This window comes from Phalangium opilio, unplaced genomic scaffold (genome assembly GCF_054372755.1).
Source record: "Phalangium opilio isolate 3A_F unplaced genomic scaffold, DU_Popi_V2 ptg000209l_1, whole genome shotgun sequence".
In the NCBI taxonomy this organism is placed as follows: Eukaryota; Metazoa; Arthropoda; class Arachnida; order Opiliones; family Phalangiidae; genus Phalangium; species Phalangium opilio.
In genome coordinates this window covers 8,521,754-8,543,310 of record NW_028324217.1, presented here as the reverse complement: position 1 = coordinate 8,543,310, position 21,557 = coordinate 8,521,754, and the positions used below count along the sequence as shown (strand labels likewise).

At 36.9% G+C, this 21,557-nt stretch overlaps 3 protein-coding genes across 4 annotated transcripts; all 3 read right to left on the bottom strand.

Annotated features, from left to right (window-relative positions):
• Positions 1 to 3,013: 3,013 nt before the first annotated feature.
• LOC149618880 (uncharacterized) lies at positions 3,014 to 4,547 on the bottom strand (the record flags this gene model as incomplete). The annotated part of the gene is made up of 1 exon (XM_089854537.1): positions 3,014 to 4,547. A coding segment is annotated over one exon (1,395 nt), but the record flags the coding sequence as incomplete, so codon positions are not given.
• Positions 4,548 to 12,748: 8,201 nt separating this feature from the next.
• On the bottom strand, positions 12,749 to 19,246 carry LOC149618879 (uncharacterized). 2 transcript variants are annotated; one of them, XM_089854409.1, is made up of 4 exons: positions 17,384 to 19,246; positions 14,654 to 14,761; positions 14,418 to 14,574; positions 12,749 to 14,332 (listed from the first exon to the last, which is right to left on the bottom strand). In XM_089854409.1, the coding sequence occupies exon 4, from the start codon at positions 14,324 to 14,326 to the stop codon at positions 13,460 to 13,462; it is 867 nt and encodes a 288-aa protein (XP_089710535.1). In that variant the 5' UTR covers positions 14,327 to 14,332; positions 14,418 to 14,574; positions 14,654 to 14,761; positions 17,384 to 19,246; the 3' UTR covers positions 12,749 to 13,459. The 2 variants fall into 2 exon arrangements, with proteins under 2 accessions (XP_089710535.1, XP_089710536.1); XM_089854410.1 differs by lacking the exon at positions 14,654 to 14,761.
• An 83-nt stretch (positions 19,247 to 19,329) lies between these two features.
• Positions 19,330 to 21,557, bottom strand: LOC149618878 (uncharacterized). The gene is made up of 2 exons (XM_089854408.1): positions 21,235 to 21,557; positions 19,330 to 21,149 (listed from the first exon to the last, which is right to left on the bottom strand). The coding sequence occupies exon 2, from the start codon at positions 20,994 to 20,996 to the stop codon at positions 19,476 to 19,478; it is 1,521 nt and encodes a 506-aa protein (XP_089710534.1). The 5' UTR covers positions 20,997 to 21,149; positions 21,235 to 21,557; the 3' UTR covers positions 19,330 to 19,475.

The following is a 21,557-nucleotide window of genomic DNA, read 5'->3' as shown; positions in this document are numbered from 1 at the left end:
AGCCCCCCAAATTTTAAAGCAATATCTAGAAAATTATATATATTAATATATTCGTTAATTTTTATCTTTGTATGAATTTCAACATCGAAGTGTATTAGTTTGAAGAAAAAAAATATAGTGAAAACCATTCAACAGATTTTTCACGTTCTTTCGAAGGGAGTCCCAGTAGTGATGATTAAAAGCAAACCAAAACTAAAACAAAACTTAAGACATTAAGAAAAGTGAAATTCCTTCATCCACAATTGTTCCATAGTCAATAAATTCGGTTCCCTAAAAGTTTGTATATCCAAGGAGCACTATTTCGGGCCCACACCACACCCCGGTGTGGGCCCGATATACTACTCCTTGGTATATCTTTAGAATACGAATAATTTCACGAGAGACACAAATTTTCGGATAATTATAAAGGTCTACACATATTCCAATTAACTAATTAAGCAAACTTTAATTGCTTTAAGGTTTAAATTAAAATTTTAATATTTTGGTTTGGGTAGGTTAGGTTTGGCTTGGTTTTGTTACAATAGCTCGTTGACACCTTTTCCAAAATATTCTCCTTTTAATTAGCTACCACCTTTTCCAAAATATTCTCCTTTCAATTAGCTACCACCTTTTCCAAAATATTGTCATTTTAATTAGCTACCACCTTTTCCAAAATATTCTCCTATTAATTAGCTGCCACCTTTTCCAAAATATTCTCCTATTAATTAGCTGCAATCTTTTCCAAAACATTCTCCTAATAATTAGCTGCCACCTTTTCCAAAATATTCTCCTATTAATTAGCTGCCACCTTTTCCAAAATATTCTCCTACTAATTAGCTACCACCTTTTCCAAAATATTCTCCTATTAATTAGCTTCCACCTTTTCCAAAAGATTTTCCTATTAATTAGCTGCCACCTTTTCCAAAATATTTTCCTATTAATTAGCTGCAATCTTTTCCAAAACATTCTCCTACTAATTAGTTGCCACCTTTTCCAAAATATTCTCCTTTTAATTAGCTATCACCTTTTCCAAAATATTCTCCTTTTAATTAGCTACCACCTTTTCCAAAATATTCTCCTTTTAATTAGCTACCACCTTTTCCAAAATATTCTCCTATTAATTAGCTACCACCTTTTCCAAAATATTCTCCTATTAATTAGCTGCCACCTATTCCAAAATATTCTCCTATTAATTAGCTGCAATCTTTTCCAAAAACATTCGCCTACTAATTAGTTGCCACCTTTTCCAAAATATTCTCCTATTAATTAGCTGCCACCTTTTCCAAAATATTCTCCTATTAATTAGCTGCAATCTTTTCCAAAACATTCTCCTAATAATTAGCTGCCACCTTTTCCAAAATATTCTATTAATTAGCTGCCACCTTTTCCAAAATAATCTCCTACTAATTAGCTACCACCTTTTCCAAAATATTCTCCTATTAATTAGCTTCCACCTTTTCCAAAAGATTTTCCTATTAATTAGCTGCCACCTTTTCCAAAATATTTTCCCATTAATTAGCTGCAATCTTTTCCAAAACATTCTCCTACTAATTAGTTGCCACCTTTTCCAAAATATTCTCCTTTTAATTAGCTACCACCTTTTCCAAAATATTCTCCTTTTAATTAGCTACCACCTTTTCCAAAATATTCTCCTTTTAATTAGCTACCACCTTTTCCAAAATATTCTCCTTTTAATTAGCTGCCACCTTTTCCAAAAGATTTTCCTATTAATTAGCTGCCACCTTTTCCAAAATATTCTCCTATTAATTAGCTTCAGCCTTTTCCAAAACATTCTGCTACTAATTAGCTGCCACCTTTTCCAAAATATTTTCCAATTAATTTTCTGTCATCTTTTCCAAAATATTTCTATTATTGCTAATAAATTGTTCGTGGTAAGAGGCGGGCTTTTAATACTCATAAAAATAATCTTTTTACCTCCAAACAAGGTTAGGTTAGGTTAGGTTAGGTTACGTTTGGTTAGGTTAGGTTAGGCTAGGGTAGGTGAGGTTCGCTGTAATTAAAAAGTAGTTAAAATAAGTGCAGTAATACATTTTCAACTCACATTTATTTTAAGAAAAATAAGTTGTGAAATTAAAAATATATTTAATGCAAAACCACACAGTATATAATAATTTCGGTCCAATGGGACTATAATAAAATTGCACCTTTTGGCTACGTTCGGTCGAATGGGACACCACAAAAAAACCGTTCTGTCGAATGGGACTAAAGCGGCCAGCCAGCTTAACATCGGACTATCAAACAATTCCCGATGGTGGTGCTGAAGAAAAATAACATTTATAAATTTAAAAAATCTGACATAAAATTTTGAATTACACACAAACAGGAACAGAATTGAGTCATGTCTAATTTTGATTTTATTCCTGGTTCGAGTTGGGTTGCTGAAAGAGACAGAAATCGCAATAGACTTTGATTTAAGTCTAACGACAAATCCGCCATCAGAAGACGCTTTCTTACGCGAAATTCATCGACACAAGACCACAATTACCATTTTATGTAGTAATAATCCGTTCGATGCACACCTATAAATAGTACAATAGGCTTTTGGTATTACATAACTTTAAAAGATGTGTTCCATAAGTATGACACAACCTAATCTTCGTAATACTAGAGACGTAGTGAGAGTTAGTTCGAGAACGACGCAAGAATTGACTACACTCGGTTTTGCAGAAATTGCAGTCGATCTTCCTATTTAGTTTTAACTAACGCTTTGACAGCTCCTGACTTACGAGATTCTATGACGTTTCACCAACGTCACTTCAGGACAAGCGCTCAGTAATTAGTGATAAACTTACGGAACATATCTTACGAACTTATCAGCTACAATTATTGAAAGCAAACCAAGAATGATATTGTTAATCACTTTTTTCCAAATAATTGATAAGAAACCAGTATGTCATGACGACACTCTGCATGTTCTTCTAATAATGCTAGCCTATTTTAAAGTGAGAAAAAACCCTAATAAAACCAGTTTTACGTTGGGAATTTTGTTTTCTTTAAAGCCAATCAAAAACTCTTTCATGACGTGAAAGGTATTTTTTATTTTATTGCAATATAACTTTTACAAAAGCATGACCCTTAAATTCTTAAACTGAATATAATATTATATGAGCTCAAAAATTTGTTTTCATGTTTTATAATAACACAGCTTGTGTTTATTCTGGTTCCTTTTTAATGACGAAGTCTTCGATCTGGATTCGCAATCGTGGATATGAAAAAACACCATATTCGGCGAGTTGCTTCGGAGATAACCTTTCCAATGCAACATGGGAAGCTCGCAGTTTGAAGTTTTGGAGGGAACATATCATACCTTTATGTTGAAACATATCGTATTCATTTGCAAACGCGGTTTTGCAAATGAAGCACTCGTAAATGACAGGTTTCACATCAGTGCTTGAACAGTTTTCATATCTTCGCGAAGTTTCGAAATATTTGTCATACAAATGATTAGATGTCTCGTGTGCGCGACGGGATGTTTCGGAAGGGAAACACAGATGACATTTAGAACACTTGAAAGATTTACCACGGCAGTGTAACAATTTATGTTTTTTCAGATGTGAGCCACATTTGAAGGCCGAACCGCATTCCGTACATTTGAACGGTCTATCATCAGTATGGACAATTTTGGAGTGTTGCTTTAACGAATAAGGGGTTTTGAAGGTTTTGCCACACTGTTCACAAGAAAAGGGCCTTTCGTTCTCGTGAACACAAATCTCGTGACGATTTAAACTTGTTTTGTTTTTAAATTTGGCGTCACATAAGTCGCATTGAAATGGTTTAGTAGCGATATGGGCTCTTCTCTTGTGTTTGTTTAACAAATTTTTAGTTTGGTAAGAACTCTCGCACTGTTCGCAATTGAATGGCTTATCCTCCAAGTGTCTACTTTTGTGCAAATTTAGACTCGATCTGATTTTGAAAGCTTTATCACACTTTTCGCATTTAAATGGTCGCTCCGAAAAATGAAGAACCTTATGATCGTTTAGATTCCGCAATCTTTTAAAGGTTTTATCGCATTCAGAACATTTGTGGAGTTTCAAGTCAAGGTCATATTGTGATTTGTAACTAGAGTTACACAAATCATATTTGGACATGTGAGTGAGTGTATGATCTCTCAAAGCAGATTTCCATTTGAAGGCCATATGACACAATTGACATTTAAATGGACGTTCGGTCGAGTGTTGGACTTTATGTTGTGCCAATTCAGCATTGAGTTTGAATTCCATATGACACACTTCACATTTAAATGGACGTTTGGGCAAGTGTATGAGATTATGTCGTGTCAAGATCTTTTTCGTTTTGAAGGTCTTCTGACACACTTGACATTTAAATGGGCGTTCGAACGAGTGCGTGAGTTGATGAGCTGTCCAATTTGTTTTCAATTTGAAGGTCATCTGACACACTTCACATTTAAAGGGACGTTCGGAAGAGTGTATGAGATTATGTCGTGCCAAGTTCTTTTTCAATTTGAAGGCCTTCTGACACAGTTGACATTTAAATGGACGATCAGATGAGTGTCTAACCTTATGCCTTATTAAATATGAATTATGATGAAACGCAAAGCCACAAACGTCACATTTAAAAGGCTTCTTAGCATTGTGTGTTTGTCTTTCATTCATTAATGGGGATAACATTCTTTGTTCCTGTTTCTCCGTAATTTCTTCCGCATTGTCAGTGTTTTCAGCTGGGGGATGAACCGCATCTGCATCTTCAGAAGTGCTAGTCTCGTCATCATCGTTCTTAATGATGATTGGCCATTTCACTAAAACGTTTGAAGGTGTTTCCGAATTTTCCACCTCATCCAAGTCAGGCTTCTCAGTTTTTATGAATTTAATTGGGCGAAACATTCCAATAAATGATCGTAACTACTTTATGTTCTTGTATATTTTTATGAAACTGGTATCCAAGAAATTAGTCTGTACTGAGTTACAGCTTACAACGTCCAGGTTTCAATAGGCTTGAAGAACGGCCATACTGATATATTTCATCGTTGGTCTTGAGACTGAATTCATCCACATAAGAAGTAGTTTCCTTTTAAAACACTATAGGACTTTTAGTCTGTCTTAATGAAAAAAGATTTTACTTACTGAACTTGTGAAATCGCACTAACTTTGATTTCATTCATGTTCATTCAATGATGAAGTCAACTGCGATATGAATGTTATTTGTAAACGAACCGCGGGCGAAGACTAAATGGCTGTTTGATTAAAGTTAATTTGTGTACTTTAATAAATTGTCTTAACTTTATTAGTTACGTGCCCATATGGCTCAAAAGCATCACGCTAAAATTACCATTTACCAACCAATGAGATAGATAGAGTTCCAATTCAAATCGGCTTACCGCGATACACATTTTTTTTATCAAGCAAGTTTATCAAAACATGACAGCGCCACCTGTGAGCCTCTAGCGGAACTAATTACAACTTTTACTCGCTTATTTTCAATCAGAAACATCGTTATAATTTTTATTTCATCTATTTATTAGATTAAAAAGGACTAGAGTTTTTATTATTTAACTTGCTTATTTTATTTAACACGTTTAAAAAACTATTTTGACAGCAGACGGTAATAAAAAAGTTCTTCAAGTGACTAATAGGCGGCGCCACCCGTATTTGATAAAGATTCATGCTCGACAAAAAGTGTATCGCGAATCGTCGATCTCGAGATCCCACGTTGTGACTCTAGGTTTATATATATATTCTATCTCATTGTTACCAACAAAGGGCGCCAATACGGATTCCACTATACCGAAAATCATAGCAGACAGCTTCTTTACTCAGAACACAGCTGACTCGATCACGCTTTTGGTTACACGCACTAAAGAAGCCAGTCTGGGAAATGAGGATATTCTTTTAACTAGTCCTTGGGACCAGTGTCCCCCCATCATCCTTGGAGTGCTGACCAGGCTAGGAAATAAGACAGGTTTACAGGTCAAAAACCAGTTTATTAATAGCTTGGACCACTTTTTTTATTCAAAACGTGAGGGTCACTGGTCCCAATGACTAGTTTATTAATTCCTACTTTTATTAAAAATTGATATGGGACCTCTTTAATTATTTTCATTTTAACATAAATTTCGACTCCATGAGTCCAGTTGTGTATACAACCCTAAGCCGAGAGAGATTTTTTAGAAGAGAGAACGACCACAAGTCCTGGGACCAGTAGAAAAATAATTAGGGGAAAGGTCACTGGTCCCGGGACCAGTTTCATATTTAAGACATCAGGGGTCACTGGTCCGGAGGACTAGTTCAGAAATAAACCATGGGTACGTTCAGTAACCCTCTTTGATGGCAGCGCTTAATAAGCGATGTGTGATTTTTCCTACTGTACGCTTTTTCGCGTTTCCGGTTTTGACGTCATGATGCTCAGCGCTTGCCCATCAAGAAAACCATCTAATCGATATGGTTTTTTTGATGGCGTGACGTAGCGCTTGACTGATAAACACTTGACAGACGAAAAGTTGGCGCGGGATTTAAAAATTAAATTCCAATAATGCTATTCCTACAGTAATTGTATTATTTTTCTTCACAAAACTACTTCTACCATTCAAATAGGCATAATTTTCTTACACAATTCCATTATTTGGGAGCTAGTTTATAATTAAAAAGAGCCTTTTGCGCTTCGTAACGTTTTGAGGGCCAGTAAGACGTTTCCCCGACTCCATTTTCTAAAACGGCGCTAACTTCAAAATGTCACTTTTCCGTTCAACAACCTCTTACGTCACTGTGACGTCTCGAGCCCATCAACCACACATCAAGAAAACAGCGATTTCCTTGAGATTTTCGTTACTGAACGTACCCCTTATTTCCAAGCCTGGTGCTGACCGAAATTTACTGGTTTTGTAACAAGAGCAGAAATAAGCAACGAACTGGAAGCACTGCGGAATAATATTTCGTGTGTTCGATAAAAATTTAAATTGTTTGAATTTTTCCTGTATCATATAGAGATTTGTCAATGATTTTAGTGGCATTTTCAACATTCTCTCCATTAGTTAAGATTAATAAATATTTTAGAAATAATAATAATAATAATTTGAAAGGTCCGTGGTTAACTGACAGTCTGGGAAATAAGGATATTTTTTAAACTAGTCCTGGGGACCAGTTACCCCCTAGCGCCAGCGAGTCTCCGAAGAGAGTGGTCCCAGCCTTGTTCTCCTCTCCTTGAAGCAAGAGATCCGGGTCCATCGACTTCGTGTCGATTGTTTCCGACGACTATGGATTGGATACATCAAAAACAAAGGTTCGAGAGGTGGTAAATTGAATCGGTTGAATTTAAGATGTTGGAGGAGACTCAGGAGAGATGCGTATCCAGATGCGAATGGACATGAGGGTCAAGTTTGCCGCGCAACAGCAACCGTTAATGACGGGGTTTTAGTCGTGAGAAAAAATCACAATCACGGGCCAGATGTAGTGGAGCTCGAAAACGCGAAGCTAATGTCACTCACGTCGGTAGCTTTTCCGGTTAGAAGAGCCGGAAAAGCTTCCGAAGCTGAATAAATTGCCAGTGGAAGGTAAACTATTACAATATAGATTTAGTTAAGGTGTTGGCTTGCTTCAAATTATTGGCACATCTCTTTGGGTTGCTCCCACAGCTACCAACAAGAGTACATTGCGGGGTTACTATTTTAATAACAAAAATTACAAAATGAACGTTCAATCATAAGTAACATAATAGCAAAAACGGATTTATGTACTAAGAACGTCGGATCGTAGCTTTAGCCTCTAGTACCATCCTCGCATACTTTATTGAGAAACTTCGTCTGCTTATATTTTGACTCCACCCTAAATTCTGTATATAGCGAGATTAGCGACTTCCAGAAATTGCGATATACAGAATTTGTGGGTGGAGTCAAAATATAAGCAGACGAAGTTTCTCAATAAAGTATGCGAGGATCAGTGTGGGAAATAAGGATTTTTTAAAAACTGGACCTGTGGCCAGTAGAGCCTAGGTATTTTAATTAAAAAACTGGCCACGGTGCCACCTACCACTTTTAGCCTAAAAAATCAGGCTTTCGTAATTTAGGGCCAAATTATCTATTCTGGACAATATTTGCTAGGGCGTAGGCTTAGTAGGTTAGTTTTTATAGTTACGGGTATTTAAAAATATTGGAGTCTTAAATTAAGAACTATAAGTCTTTATTGAGTAATGCTAAATTAAAAAATTCGGCCCGTAGGGAGGGAGTTGACACTCCATTGCTATCTTCCCATAGACTCTAATACAATCAAAGGCAGCAGGCTGCCTTTCCCTAGAGACCAGACCCAAACAAGACTACCGAGAGATTATCTTCCCTTTAGCCATGCTTTAGCTAACCATGAACGCTGGATAGAGATCCAGCGTTCATGAGCTAACTGCAAAAATCACTTCATCTACAGTTTCTACACTGTGAAGAGCGTAGACAGACATACGAAACCCACCCATAATCCCACTCCCACATACACAATTCAGGCCAAGCAAGCAAACAGCATAGAAGCAAAGACGAGACAATCTTAGGGATTAACATAGTATTTATTTAATGATCCAAAATCTTGAGGGGGAAAACTTTGAATTAATTAAGTGGCCAACAGGGCCAGTAGACCCCAAAGCGTTGAATTTTTAAACTGACCCAGGTAATTTTTGAACTGGCTATTGGCCTGTGAAAGTGCCTTATTTCCCACACTGGCGAGGATGGGTAGTGAATTTGCTACCTTCAACGTTCTTCTTGCATAAATCCGTTTTTGATAATAGCAATATTATGTTACCTATGGTTCAATGTACATTAAGGAAATGTCGAGAAAAATTTCTGTCTAAGAATCTAAAAAGTTTTAAACGCGCCACCATAATTTTGCTTGAACGATGTATTTTACCTAAAAACCATTTATTATTACCAAGGTACCCCAACGCTTCAATTGGGTACGATGACGTGAAAGAGTCCTTGTACCAATTTAAGAAAAAGGCCCGACGTGAAGTTCCAGTGGGTGAAGCGGCTCAAGGTCAAGGAGTGGTAGCTCAAGGAGGGGAAGGTGGTGCAGAAGCAGAAGGTCAAGCGGAAGGTGCTGGTGTGGCGGAAGGATAAGGGGTGGTTCATTATGTGGCGGAAGGACAAGGGGGATTGGTGCTGAAGTCGCGGAAAGTCAAGGGGGACTGGTGCTGAAGTCGCAGAAGGTCAAGGGGACTGGTGCTGAAGTCGCGGAAGGTCAAGGGGGCATGAAGAGCATGGAGCGGTCGTGGAGTATGAGGCAAACTTCATCCCGGACTTAAATTTCGATGAATTGAAAAAGGAACTTGAAAACTTTTATGATGATGTAAAATTTACCAGAAAGGTATTTTACATCTGCTCAAATTCTGAGTATTCCCAATATTCTTACGAGAATATTACCCATTTGAGCGCGAGAAATTGGCCAAAGACACTTTTATTTTTGAAAAAATTGGTTGAAAAAAAAACTGGAGTTCAATTTAATGCCGCAGTAGTAAATCTCTACAGAAATGGCAGGGATTCGGTTGGATGGCACGCGGATGATGAAGAAGGAATTCATTCCTTTATTGCCTCCTTATCTTTAGGAGGGACGAGAGAATTTCAAATGAAGCCAAATTCATCGAAATACCCAACAAAGTCAGTTGATTTGACACATGGTTCCTTTCTTTTGATGAGAGGGTAATGTCAGCAAACTTGGCAACACTGTGTACCAAGAGCGGCAGGTCCCGATCATTCAAAAGAAAGCATCAACCTTACTTTTCGTTACATGGGGAATATAAATAAAAATTCAATCGTGAGAAATCCTCCATGTAACCGAAAGTAATGGCAAATCAACTGGCTTTGTTTGGTATTTCGATCAATTTGGAAAAAATCTCTTCCCTCTTTAAAAATAGGGAGCAATAACGGAATGAACCCTTTTATGCCATCCAAACAATGTAATCACTGCCATTTCTGAAGATATTTACAACAATTAATAGCATATTAATTAAATAAATAAATTAAAATTAAAATAATTAATAACATGAACTTTACGACCATTAAATATCAATATCGTTTTTCACTCAAACTGTATAATTGTGATTTTTTTTAAAAATTGTTTAAGATTCTTTCAGGGATCCACTTAATTTTAGAAGCAAGAATAGAGAACAGTTAGCCTTTACTTCAGTTCGACTCATAATAGCCCATCCCTTCAACATGTAACGAAAACTTTAATTTATATACTTATATTAACTTTCATCCCTTTTCATTAACACACCGCCAATCCCATTATCCCGCGTTTTTGAAAAATTTCGTACCTAACCAATGAGATCATTTACTGGTTGGTTCTGTAACTAGAACAGAAATAACGAACTGGATGCACTGCGAAATAATATTTCACGTGTTCGATAAAAATTTAAATTGTTTGAATTTTTCCTGCATCATATAGTGATTTGTCAATGATTTTAGTGGCATTTTCAATATTCTCTCCATTAGTCAAGATCAATAAATATTGTAGAATAACTTGGAAGCTTCGTGGTTCACCGTTCACTTAGGCAGCTGGTTGTTTCTCCAGCGCCGTCTATCTAAAATGTAATTTATAGGCTTCTCCCACTCTCCCAGCCTCTAGCATGCTTTTGTGAGTGTTCGATGTCGGACCGAGCCAAAGTACACGTATTAAGTCTATTTCAGGATAGATGGCGCTGCGGTACGTGTTACAAGCAAAGGTCTATTAGACCTTTTCGACGTAAGAAAAGAGGGGAGGAAACCCTCAATATCGGGACATACAAGGGGGTTGATACATTGCCGTCCCTGCGCACTCTCATGATACAAAAAGACTGGGCTAAATTTAATAAATAATATACCAAAAGAAAGCTTACGCCTTTATTTTTTTTAACAAAATTCATTCCGTGCAAATTATTTTAATTTTACATAATTTACACGTTATATTAGGTTAGGTTTGGTTTGGTTAAGTGCGGTTTGTATTTTTAAAAATGCGATTCTTTGATCACCGGTGAAAGTACCGATGTTTGAAGCTATATTTATATTTAGCTTATACAATGCCTGCGAGATAGGCTTTTTTGTAACGAACGCCATGTGCCGCTGCGTGTACCATCATCACAGCGAGTCCCGGCAAAGCCTTTGGTACTGCTATATATATAATTAGTTTTTTAATGTTAATTACTGTTTATGCTCATTATAATGGTGTGCAATGAATAGAGGAAGGCGTAAGCTTTCTTTTGGAAGAGCAGGTTGCAACGGTTCAAGCCGAGTTTATAAGGAGACTAAAACGTCATTACAAAATTGAGGATGAAGAGACAAAAGTTAGGATCGATTTAAATAATAGGCGACAAAAACAAGATGAATCCGTGGATGAGTTTTTCGGCTATTTCGTTAGGGTCAATCAGAACTTACATCCTCCAATACCGGACAATGAACTACTCTTAATGATTAAACGAAATTTAAGGCCGGAGGTTAAAGGATTACTTATGTTGTTCCCAATGTATACAATCTCAGATTTGCATGATGCGTGCCTAAAAATAGAACAAACTTTTAACTTAGATAAACCCATCTCATCCCAAGATAAACCCAATCCTATTGTCCAACAAAATATCGCTGTTAGAGAACAACCTGTACATCAGGTCCTACCCTATATAGTTCCTCAGCCCCAAGTGGTCTCGCAACCCCAAATAATTCCCCAACAAGTACTTCATCAGCCTCCAGTTATACAACACGTAGCCACATCCCCTATCAAATGCCAACCTTGGCAGAATGGCAAAACTTTTCCCGAAATGGACTGGACCATTCAAGACCATAGAGAAAAATAAATCCTCTAGTTTACATCCTTGAAGACATGATTTCTGGACAGAAAACCGGTCCCTTTCAACATGTCGCAATTGAAACTTTACCAGACTCCAGAAGTTCCACTGGAAGAAAATGAAGAGTCAAGTTCTCCGAGAGAAGAGCCAGTTGCGCCAGTCGAAGTCATCCCTGAGGGACTTCGCCAGGGAGACGAGAACACTCAACCTAAAGAAATCATCTCTCCACCAAGACCCAGAGCACAAACCCCCGAAAGAACGCCACCCCCGAATGCAACAGAAGAAAGATCCCCGCCTTCCTCCGGATCGTATCGATGGAACTAATAGTTTTTATCCGAATTGTAGTAGTAGAAGTGTTAACAATGACTAATAGAAATAACGGAAATGAGTAAGTTGGCCGTTGGCGACGTGTGATTCACGTTGCCTCGCAGACAAAGAAAAATATATCCCCCTCAACGGTATACTAAGGCCTACATTGTTTCTACACTAAATCATAATTCTATATCGAAAACGTATGGGTGTAAAAATTAAAGGGTTCTCCTCCAAATAAGAAACGAATAAAGCCATACTTTATTGTGATATCATTACTGCAGGTTCGAGTCGGGTTGCAGGAAGAGACAGAAATCGCGATAGAATATGATTTAAGTCTTGAGACAAATCCGCCATTAGAAGACGCTTTTTTACGTGCAATTCATCGACACAAGACCCCCAACTACCATTTTATGTAGCATATATCCTTTCGAGGCACAGCTATAAACAATATAATTGGCTTTTGGTATTATCAGCTACATTTATTGAAAGCAAAACAAGAATGATATTGTTAATCACATTTTTCCAATTACCTGTTTCTTATCAATACCATTTATGTCAAGACGACACTCAACATGTTCTAATAATGCTAGCTTATCATGATAAACATCGAGGGGTTTATAACTTAGAAAAAAACCCTAATAAACCAGTTTTACGTTAAGAATTTTGCTATTTTCCAAGCCGCTTAAATACTATATTCTCATAACGTGAAAAGTATTTTTATTTTGTTGCAATGTAAGGTTTACAAAAACATTACCCTTAAATTCTTAAAGTAACAACATATTATATGAGCTCATAAATTGTTATGTTTTCAGGTTTTATAATAACAAGGCTTGTGTTTATTCAGGTTCCTTTTTAATAACGAAGTCTTCGATCTGGATTCTTAATCGTGGATATGAAAAAACACCATGTTCGGCGAGTTGCTTCAGAGATAACCTTTCCAATGGAACATGGCAAGCTCGCAATTTGAAGTTTTGGAGGGAACATCTCGTACCTTTATGTTGAAACAAATCGTGTTCATTTACAAACGCGGTTTTGCAAATGAAGCACTCGTAAATGATAGGTTTCACATCAGTGCTTGAACAGTTTTCATATCTTCGCGAAGTTTCGAAATATTTGTCATACAAATGATTAGATGTCTCGTGTGCGCGACGGGATGTTTCGGAAGGGAAACACAGATGACATTTAGAACACTTGAAAGATTTACCACGGCAGTGTGACAATTTATGCTTCTTCAAATATGAGCCAGATTTGAAGGCCAAACCGCATTCCGTACATTTGAACGGTCTTTCATCAGTATGCACAATTTTTAAGTGTTTCTTTAACGAGTAAGGTTCTTTGAAGGTTTTGCCACACTGTTCACAAGAAAAGGGCCTTTCGTTCTGGTGAACACAAATCTTGTGAAGATTTAAATTTGTTTTGTTTTAAATTTAGCGTCACATAAGTCGCATTGAAATGATTTAGTTGTCATATGAACTCTTCTCTTGTGGTTGTTTAACAAACATTTAGTTTGATAAGAACGCTCGCAATGTTCGCAATTGAATGGTTTATCCTCCAAGTGTGTAGCCTCGTGCATATTTAGACTCGATTTCAATTTGAAAGATTTATCGCACTTTCCGCATTTAAATGGTCGCTCCGAAGAATGAAGAACCTTGTGAGTTTTTAGATTCCGCAATCTTTTAAAGGTTTTATCGCATTCAGAACATTTGTGGAGTTTCAAGTCAAGGTCATATTGTGATTTGTAACTAGAGTTACACAAATCATATTTGGACATGTGAGTGAATGTATGATCTCTCAAACCAAATTTCCTTTTGAAGGCCATATGACACACTTGACATTTAAATGGACGTTCGGATGAGTGTATGAGTTTATGTTGTGCCAAGTCCCTTTTGCCTTTGAAGGTCTTCTGACACAATTCACATTGAAACGGGCGATCAGATGAGTGTCTCACTTTATGCCTTGTTAAAAGTGAATTAATATTAAACGACAAGCCACAGACGCCACATTTAAAAGGCTTCTTAGCATTGTGTGATTGTCGGTCATTCAATAAAGGTGATAACTTCCTTTGTTCCTGATTCTCCGTAACTTCTTCCGCATTGTCAGTGTTTTCAGCTGGGGGATGAACTGGAACTGCTTCTTCAGAAGTGCTAGTCTCGTCATCATCGTTCTTGATGATGATTGGCCATTTCACTAAAACGTTTGTAGGCGTTTCCGAATTTTCCACCTCATCCGAGTCCGGCTTCTCAGTCTTTATGAATTTAATTGGACGAAACATATTCTACTAAACGATATTAATTACTTTATATTTCTTATCTCTATGAAGATGACTCCGAAATAAAATTACGCTCCAGTCGGTTACAACTTACAAATTGTCGGTTTCAAAAGGCGTACACAGAGGCCATAGCGATATATTTCAACATTGGTCTTGAGATATTATTCTTGAATGTAAGATTTCGCTCTCTTATTAAAATGGGATGTAAATTTTTGTTTGACTTAATAAGAGACGTTTTACTTATGGAACTTCTGAAAATACATTAATTAAATTAGATTAAATAAGCATTCATTCAATAATCTGAAAAGGGTCAACATTATAGATGCGTACAAACACTGCGTAAATCTATTGAAAGTTGTTGCCGCTAAGTAACGCTGACGTTACCCATATTCTACCCAGAAAACTACGTACCCCTCACTTGGGAAATGGGCATTGGCACTAAGGTAAGAAAGAAAAAGGTAAGAGTTAAAGTGTTTCACAAATTAGGAAGAAAAAGTTGAATTGAAATTAAACCCGGGAGGTATGAGGGCCTCAATGATTCCTGGATCAGTGCATGGAGTAAATTAACTTTTAAATAAATCATAAATACAGGAAGAAGATGTAAATCTCACCAAAAACATCTCTGTAAAAATATGCCAAGTTGTTTGGCCGTAAAAAGAAGTGAGATCTAAAATACGGCCAAGTTATTATCTCCAGGTAAACCAACATTTTATTCGACTTAAAACTTCTCAAGAATGTTTTTCTGACACAATATTGTGGCAAGTAACACTTTTAATCAACAGAATAGATTTAAGAAAAACTAAATGAATCACAAAACACGCTTAGAACCATTTCAGACGAAATGTAAAGGAAATGAGTAAAATATTTAATTACTAAAACATTATGTAAAAAACATAAATTTTGCAATAATACGAAAGAATCATATTAGTAAAAAATATTAATATTAAAAGACGAAAAAATTAAATTATAATGTCCTATTACGAGGGGATATAAATTATAAAACCCCCATTTCAGGGGCCAACAGGGGAAAATTCCCGCTTTTGGGACTTTTTCCTTTCTTTGTATGCTAAGTCCTACTTGTATGCCAAATTTTATCATTCCCGCAACACCGGAAGTGCCCTAGAGGTTTAGATGATGACTCTAATTTTAAACCCCCATTTCAGGGGCTAAAAGGGGGAAACTCCCGCTTTTGGGACTTTTCCCTTTGCTTGTATGCTTAGTGGTTCAAGTATGCCAAATTTCATCATTCTAGCACCACCGGAAATGCCCTAGAGGTTTTGATGATGAGTCTAATTTTAAACCCCCATTTCAGGGGCTAAAAGGGGGAAACTCCCGCTTTTGGGACTTTTCCCTTTGCTTGTATGCTTAGTGGTACAAGTATGCCAAATTTCATCATTCTAGCACCACCGGAAATGCCCTAGAGGTTTTGATGATGAGTCTAATTTTAAACCCCCATTTCAGGGGCTAAAAGGGGAAAACTCCCGCTTTTGGGACTTTTCCCTTTGCTTGTATGCTTAGTGGTACAAGTATGCCAAATTTCATCATTCTAGCACCACCGGAAATGCCCTAGAGGTTTTGATGATGACTCTAATTTTAAACCCCCATTTCAGGGGCTAAAAGGGGGAAACTCCCGCTTTTGGGACTTTTCCCTTTGCTTGTATGCTTATAGGTACAAGTATGCTAAATTTCATCATTCTAGCACCACCGGAAATGCCCTAGAGGTTTTGATGATGTGTCAGTCAGTCAGTCAGTCAGTCTCATAATGTGTCATTTTCACATAGGATTATCACAGAAACCAAATGAGTTAGAAAGCTGGAAGTTGGAGGACTTCCTAGGATTAACACTGTGCCTTTGAGGTGCAAATATGAGTGGTGTACTATTCCCCAGTACCGAGTTAAGAGGGGGTCAAAATGAGGCTGAAATGTTTCGGGTAAAGGATTGCTGGTAGTGCACGACAACTTGGCGGGTGCACTGCCGTGCACCCAGATGAATCATAAACACAGGAAGGATATTTTCAATTAAATGCGTGAGCAAGGCATTTATCACGTGTTTCCCTGTATTGCTCTAACCAGTGCGAGGTCAAAAATCGAAAGCTTCACTCAGTTTCAACCAGGAAGAGAAAAGTATCTAGCGAGGGGTTTCGCTACATATGAGTACTATGTATTTACAGTACTATTTATACGTTTTTGACTTTACAGATGTTATAGGCGCGAATTTTTAAAATATAAATTTTATTTGTATAACACGAATTACATAACGTAAACGGAATATTCCAGGAACAGTCAACTATTATCATGAAACCACTGCCTTCTCTAATACGATGGCAGTGGCTAAGGTATAACGACCCAGATGGTTTAGGTTTTATATGAGTTCTTGCATAAGTTCATAAGATATGTTCCATAACTTTGTCAATTGTTACTGAGAGCTTGAAATGAAGTGACGTAAGTGAAACGTCATAGATTCTCGAAAAAAGCAACGCCTGGTGAGACGCTGTCAAAGGCTTATTATCGCTTATTATAGACTAAATAGGATGATGGACTGCAAATACGAGTGTACTCAATTCTCTCGTCGTTCTTGAACTATAGCTCTCAAATCTCAATAAGTCTCTAGCATTACGAAGTATAGGAATGTCATACTTATGAAACATATCTTATAAACTTATGATTGTTCCAATCACAATCGCTGCTTTTACTGTTCATAATTTTTGCACAAATATGTACTGAGGAATATACAGGATATACTCGAGAAATCAGATCAGTCATTCATATGTCTAGATTTGTTATATTACTTCTGGCAGCCATATTGAAGGGTTTCTCTCTTCCCCCGTATTCAACCCACCAGTATGGCCGTGTAAATTATCTCAGGAACTTAAACACCTCCCCAACCCAAAGCTCTCTGTAGGTCTGACATTTACCATACAAATTATTTTACCGTCAGTGATACAGCGGCAACATTTTGCTCAACACAACTATTAATTTCATCTGTTGTACATTGTATAGCATCAAGCGTTCAAGTATAAAAGTATTGTAATTAACTCTAATAGGGCAAAAATAACCTTACCGGAGAATCCTAAAGCAGCCCTGATGTTTAGTCACGGTCGTTCGTTCAAGAAAGTCTGTTCCATTTTCAACTTAATAAAGGATTCTGTAGCACCATTGGCGTCAAATTATTGCTCCAGTCAACGTGAGACGTACAAGTCCAGCAGCATTAGTCCATTTATCGCCAATTTAGTCCTGGCACTTTACAAGTGTCGCGTAAACCATTCAGATACTTTCAAAGTGGAACCAAGGGTTAAAGGCTGCCACTCCTCCATTTGTGACTTCAATACTTTTCAAGAATCGTTTCGCGATGACGAAGTTAATTGTGATATGGATGTTATTTGTAAACGAACCGCGGGCGAAGATTAAATGGCTATTTGATTAAAATTAATTTGTGTATACTTATATAAATTGTCTCAACTTTAATCGTCACTCGCCCATGTGCGGCTCACCCTAAATTACCGCCAGAAAGTAGCAGACTGTTACCTCGTACCAGACAGCTTCGTTAGAATCGTTAGTAACAGCCATGGAAATAAGACAAGTTTACACTTTACAGGTCCAAAACCATTTTATTAATTACTCAGACTAGTTTTTTTATTCAAAAACAGAGGGTCACAAGTCCTGGGGGACTTGTTTATTAATTGTAAACTTTCAGAAATATTGAAAGAGGACCAGTTTGTAAATTCATGACTTCCTCAAATTTCGACTCCTTTCTCATTGCAAGGAGTCTTAATCTTATTTCCTAATTATCTCTACTCCCAGTCGTAGTATCAGGTAGTACTAATAAGTACAGCGTTGCCAGACGTACGATAATTATAGTACAATGCGATAATTTTAAGAGTTTCTTCGAAGCGTAAGATAATTATGACACTGCACTATATAGTACGCTAAATAAAATAATTCGGCTTCGGCGTGCGATATTTTAGCGAGAAATCTAACTAATCTGGGCACAAAAAGCTGACTAGCGGAAGAAAAAGGTGAAATAGGATGAAATTATTCATGTTTTAAGTCCAAAGGCAGGATGTGAGAAACGTTTCGAGACGTTATTTGTCTATCTCCTTTAGAACCCTTGTAAGTTGTACCGATTTTAGTATAAATACAAGGTGAATTAGAACACTTGCATATGTTTGACCGCTATTTTGGAGGCGCTCGGAGCGTACGATAATTTTGATTGAAAATCGAAAATATTTTGGCTTTTATACGATAGTGTAGTCAAAGATGGCTAAATAAAATTGTTAAAAATGATTTGGGACCATGTAATTTTATATTTATAAATAGTTTTGAAGTGGGACCAGTAGTAAAATAAATATGCACAGGGGTAACTGGTCTTGGGGACCAGCTTGAATATTGTTGATGTCGGGGTCACTGGTCCCGAGGACTAGTTGAAAAAAAACCTTATTTCCATGGCTGGTTACTAAGAAGTCACTGTCAGCCTTCCTTCAGCCTCCTCACCCTTGAATCTACTCACGTACAGGACTAGAAATAAGACATCTCATCCATGAAAAATTTCTCTCCAATTCAATTTCGCGCTAAATTTGAAAATTCAAGAGTGGCGCCTCTTTTTAAGGTAGAAAAAAATAAATAAAATATGAAAATCATGGAAATTTTACATTTTTAACTTTTTCTGAAACGGGGCTCTTGAGGTTAATCACTTTAGAATGGAAACTGTTCGATCTGGGTGGCTGTTTTAAGAAAATATATCATCTCTTTTAAGAGTGAAAATTATTATAAAATAAACATATTCCTTGGTCTGGGCATAGCCTCCTGGATCACGCTGCTCGCGCTATAGAAGCCCGTCCAAAGAATTATTTTCTTACGTTAAAAGCGCGTATCCGATCGTGGATTTTCACTAGAAAAATCAAAGCCGTCAGCTTTTAACATGGCGCTTGATAACTTAGAAAAAAAACCCTAATAAAACCAGTTTTAAGATAATAATTTTGCTATATTCCGAGTCGCTTAAAGAATATATTGTCTTTCATAACGTGAAAAGTATTTTTATTTTGTTGAAATGAAAGGTTTACAAAAACATTACCCTTAAATTCTTAAAGCAATATCATATTATATGAGCTCATAAATTGTATTGTTTTCAAGTTTTATAATAACACAGCTTGTGTTTATTCAGGTTCCTTTTTAATGACGAAGTCTTCGATCTGGATTCTCAATCGTGGATATGAAAAAACACCATATTCGGCGAGTTGCTTCGGAGATAACCTTTCCAATGCAACATGGGAAGCTCGCAGTTTGAAGTTCTGGAGGGAACATCTCGTACCTTTATGTTGAAACAAACCGTATTCATTTGCAAACGCGGTTTTGCAAATGAAGCACTCGTAAATGACAGGTTTCACATCAGTGCTTGAACAGTTTTCATATCTTCGCGAAGTTTCGAAATATTTGTCATACAAATGATTAGATGCCTGGTGTTCACGACGGGATGTTTCGGATGGGAAACACAGATGACACTTAGAACACTTGAAAGATTTAGCACGTAAGTGTAACAATTTATGTCTTTTCAGATGTGAGCCACATTTGAAGGCTGAACCGCATTCCGTACATTTGAACGGTCTTTCATTAGAATGCACAATTTTGGAGTGTTGCTTTAACGTGTAAGGTTCTTTGAAGGATTTGCCACACTGTTCACAAGAAAAGGGCCTTTCGTTCTGGTGAACACAAATCTTGTGACGATTTAAATGGGTTTTGTTTTTAAATTTCGCGTCACATAAGTCGCATTGAAATGGTGTAGTTGTCATATGAACTCCTCTCTTGTGATTGTTTAAAAACGTTTTAGTTTGGAAGGAACACTCGCAATGTTCACAATTGAATGGTTTATCCTCGAAGTGTGTAGCCTCGTGTAAATTTAGACTCGATCTCAATTTGAAAGATTTATCACACTTTTCACACTTAAATGGTCGCTCCGAAGAATGAAGAACCTTATGATTTTTTAGATTCTGCAATCTTTTAAAGGTTTTATCGCATTCAGAACATTTGTGGAGTTTCAAGTCAAGGTCATATTGTGATTTGTAACTAGAGTTACACAAATCATATTTGGACATGTGAGTGAGTTGATGTGTTGTCAAAGTATCTTTCCTTTTGAATGCCATATGACATACTTCACATTTAAAGCGACGTTCGGACGAGTGTGTGAGTTTATGTTGTGCCAAGTCCCTTTTGCCTTTGAAGGCCTTTTGACACACTTGGCATTTAAATGGGCGTTCGCACCAGTGTATGACTTTATGCCGTGTCAAGTCACTTTTCCCTTTGAAGGTCATCTGACACACTTGACATTTAAATGGACGATCAGATGAGTGTCTAACCTTATGGCTTGTTAAAATTGAATTTTTTTTAAACGACAAGCCACAGACGTCACATTTAAAAGGTTTTTTAGCATTGTGTGATTGTCTTCCATTCATTAAAGGGGATAACTTCCTTTGTTCCTGATTCTCCGTAATTTCTTCCGCATCTTCAGTGTTTTCCGCTGGGGGATGAACCGAATCCGCTTCTTTAGAAGTGCTAGTCTCGTCATCATCGTTCTTAATGATGATTGGCCATTTCACTAAAACGTTTGAAGGTGTTTCCAAATTCTCCACCTCATCCGAGTCCGGCTTCTCAGTTTTTATGAATTTTATTGGGCGAAACATCCCAATAAATGATCGTAACTACTTTATGTTCTTATATTTTTATGAAACTGGCATCCAAGAAATTAGTCTCTACTGAGTTACAGCTTACAACGTCCAGGTTTCAATAAGCTTGAAGAACAGCCATACTGATATATTTCATCGTTGGTCTTGAGACTGAATTCATCCACATAAGAAGTAGCTTGCTTTTAAAACACTATAGGACTTTTTGTCTGTCTTAATGAAAAAAGATTTTACTTACTGAACTTGTGAAATCGCACTAACTTTGATTTCATTCATGTTCATTCAATGATGAAGTCAACTGCGATATGAATGTTATTTGTAAACGAACCGCGGGCGAAGACTAAATGGCTGTTTTATTAAAGTTAATTTGTGTACTTTAATAAATTGTCTTAACTTTATTAGTTACGTGCCCATATGGCTCAAAAGTCTCACACTAAAATTACTATATACCAACAAAGGGCGCCAAAACGGATTCCACTATACCGAAAATCATAGCAGACAGCTTCTTTACTCAGAACACAGCTGACTCGATCACGCTTTTGGTTACACGCACTATAGAAG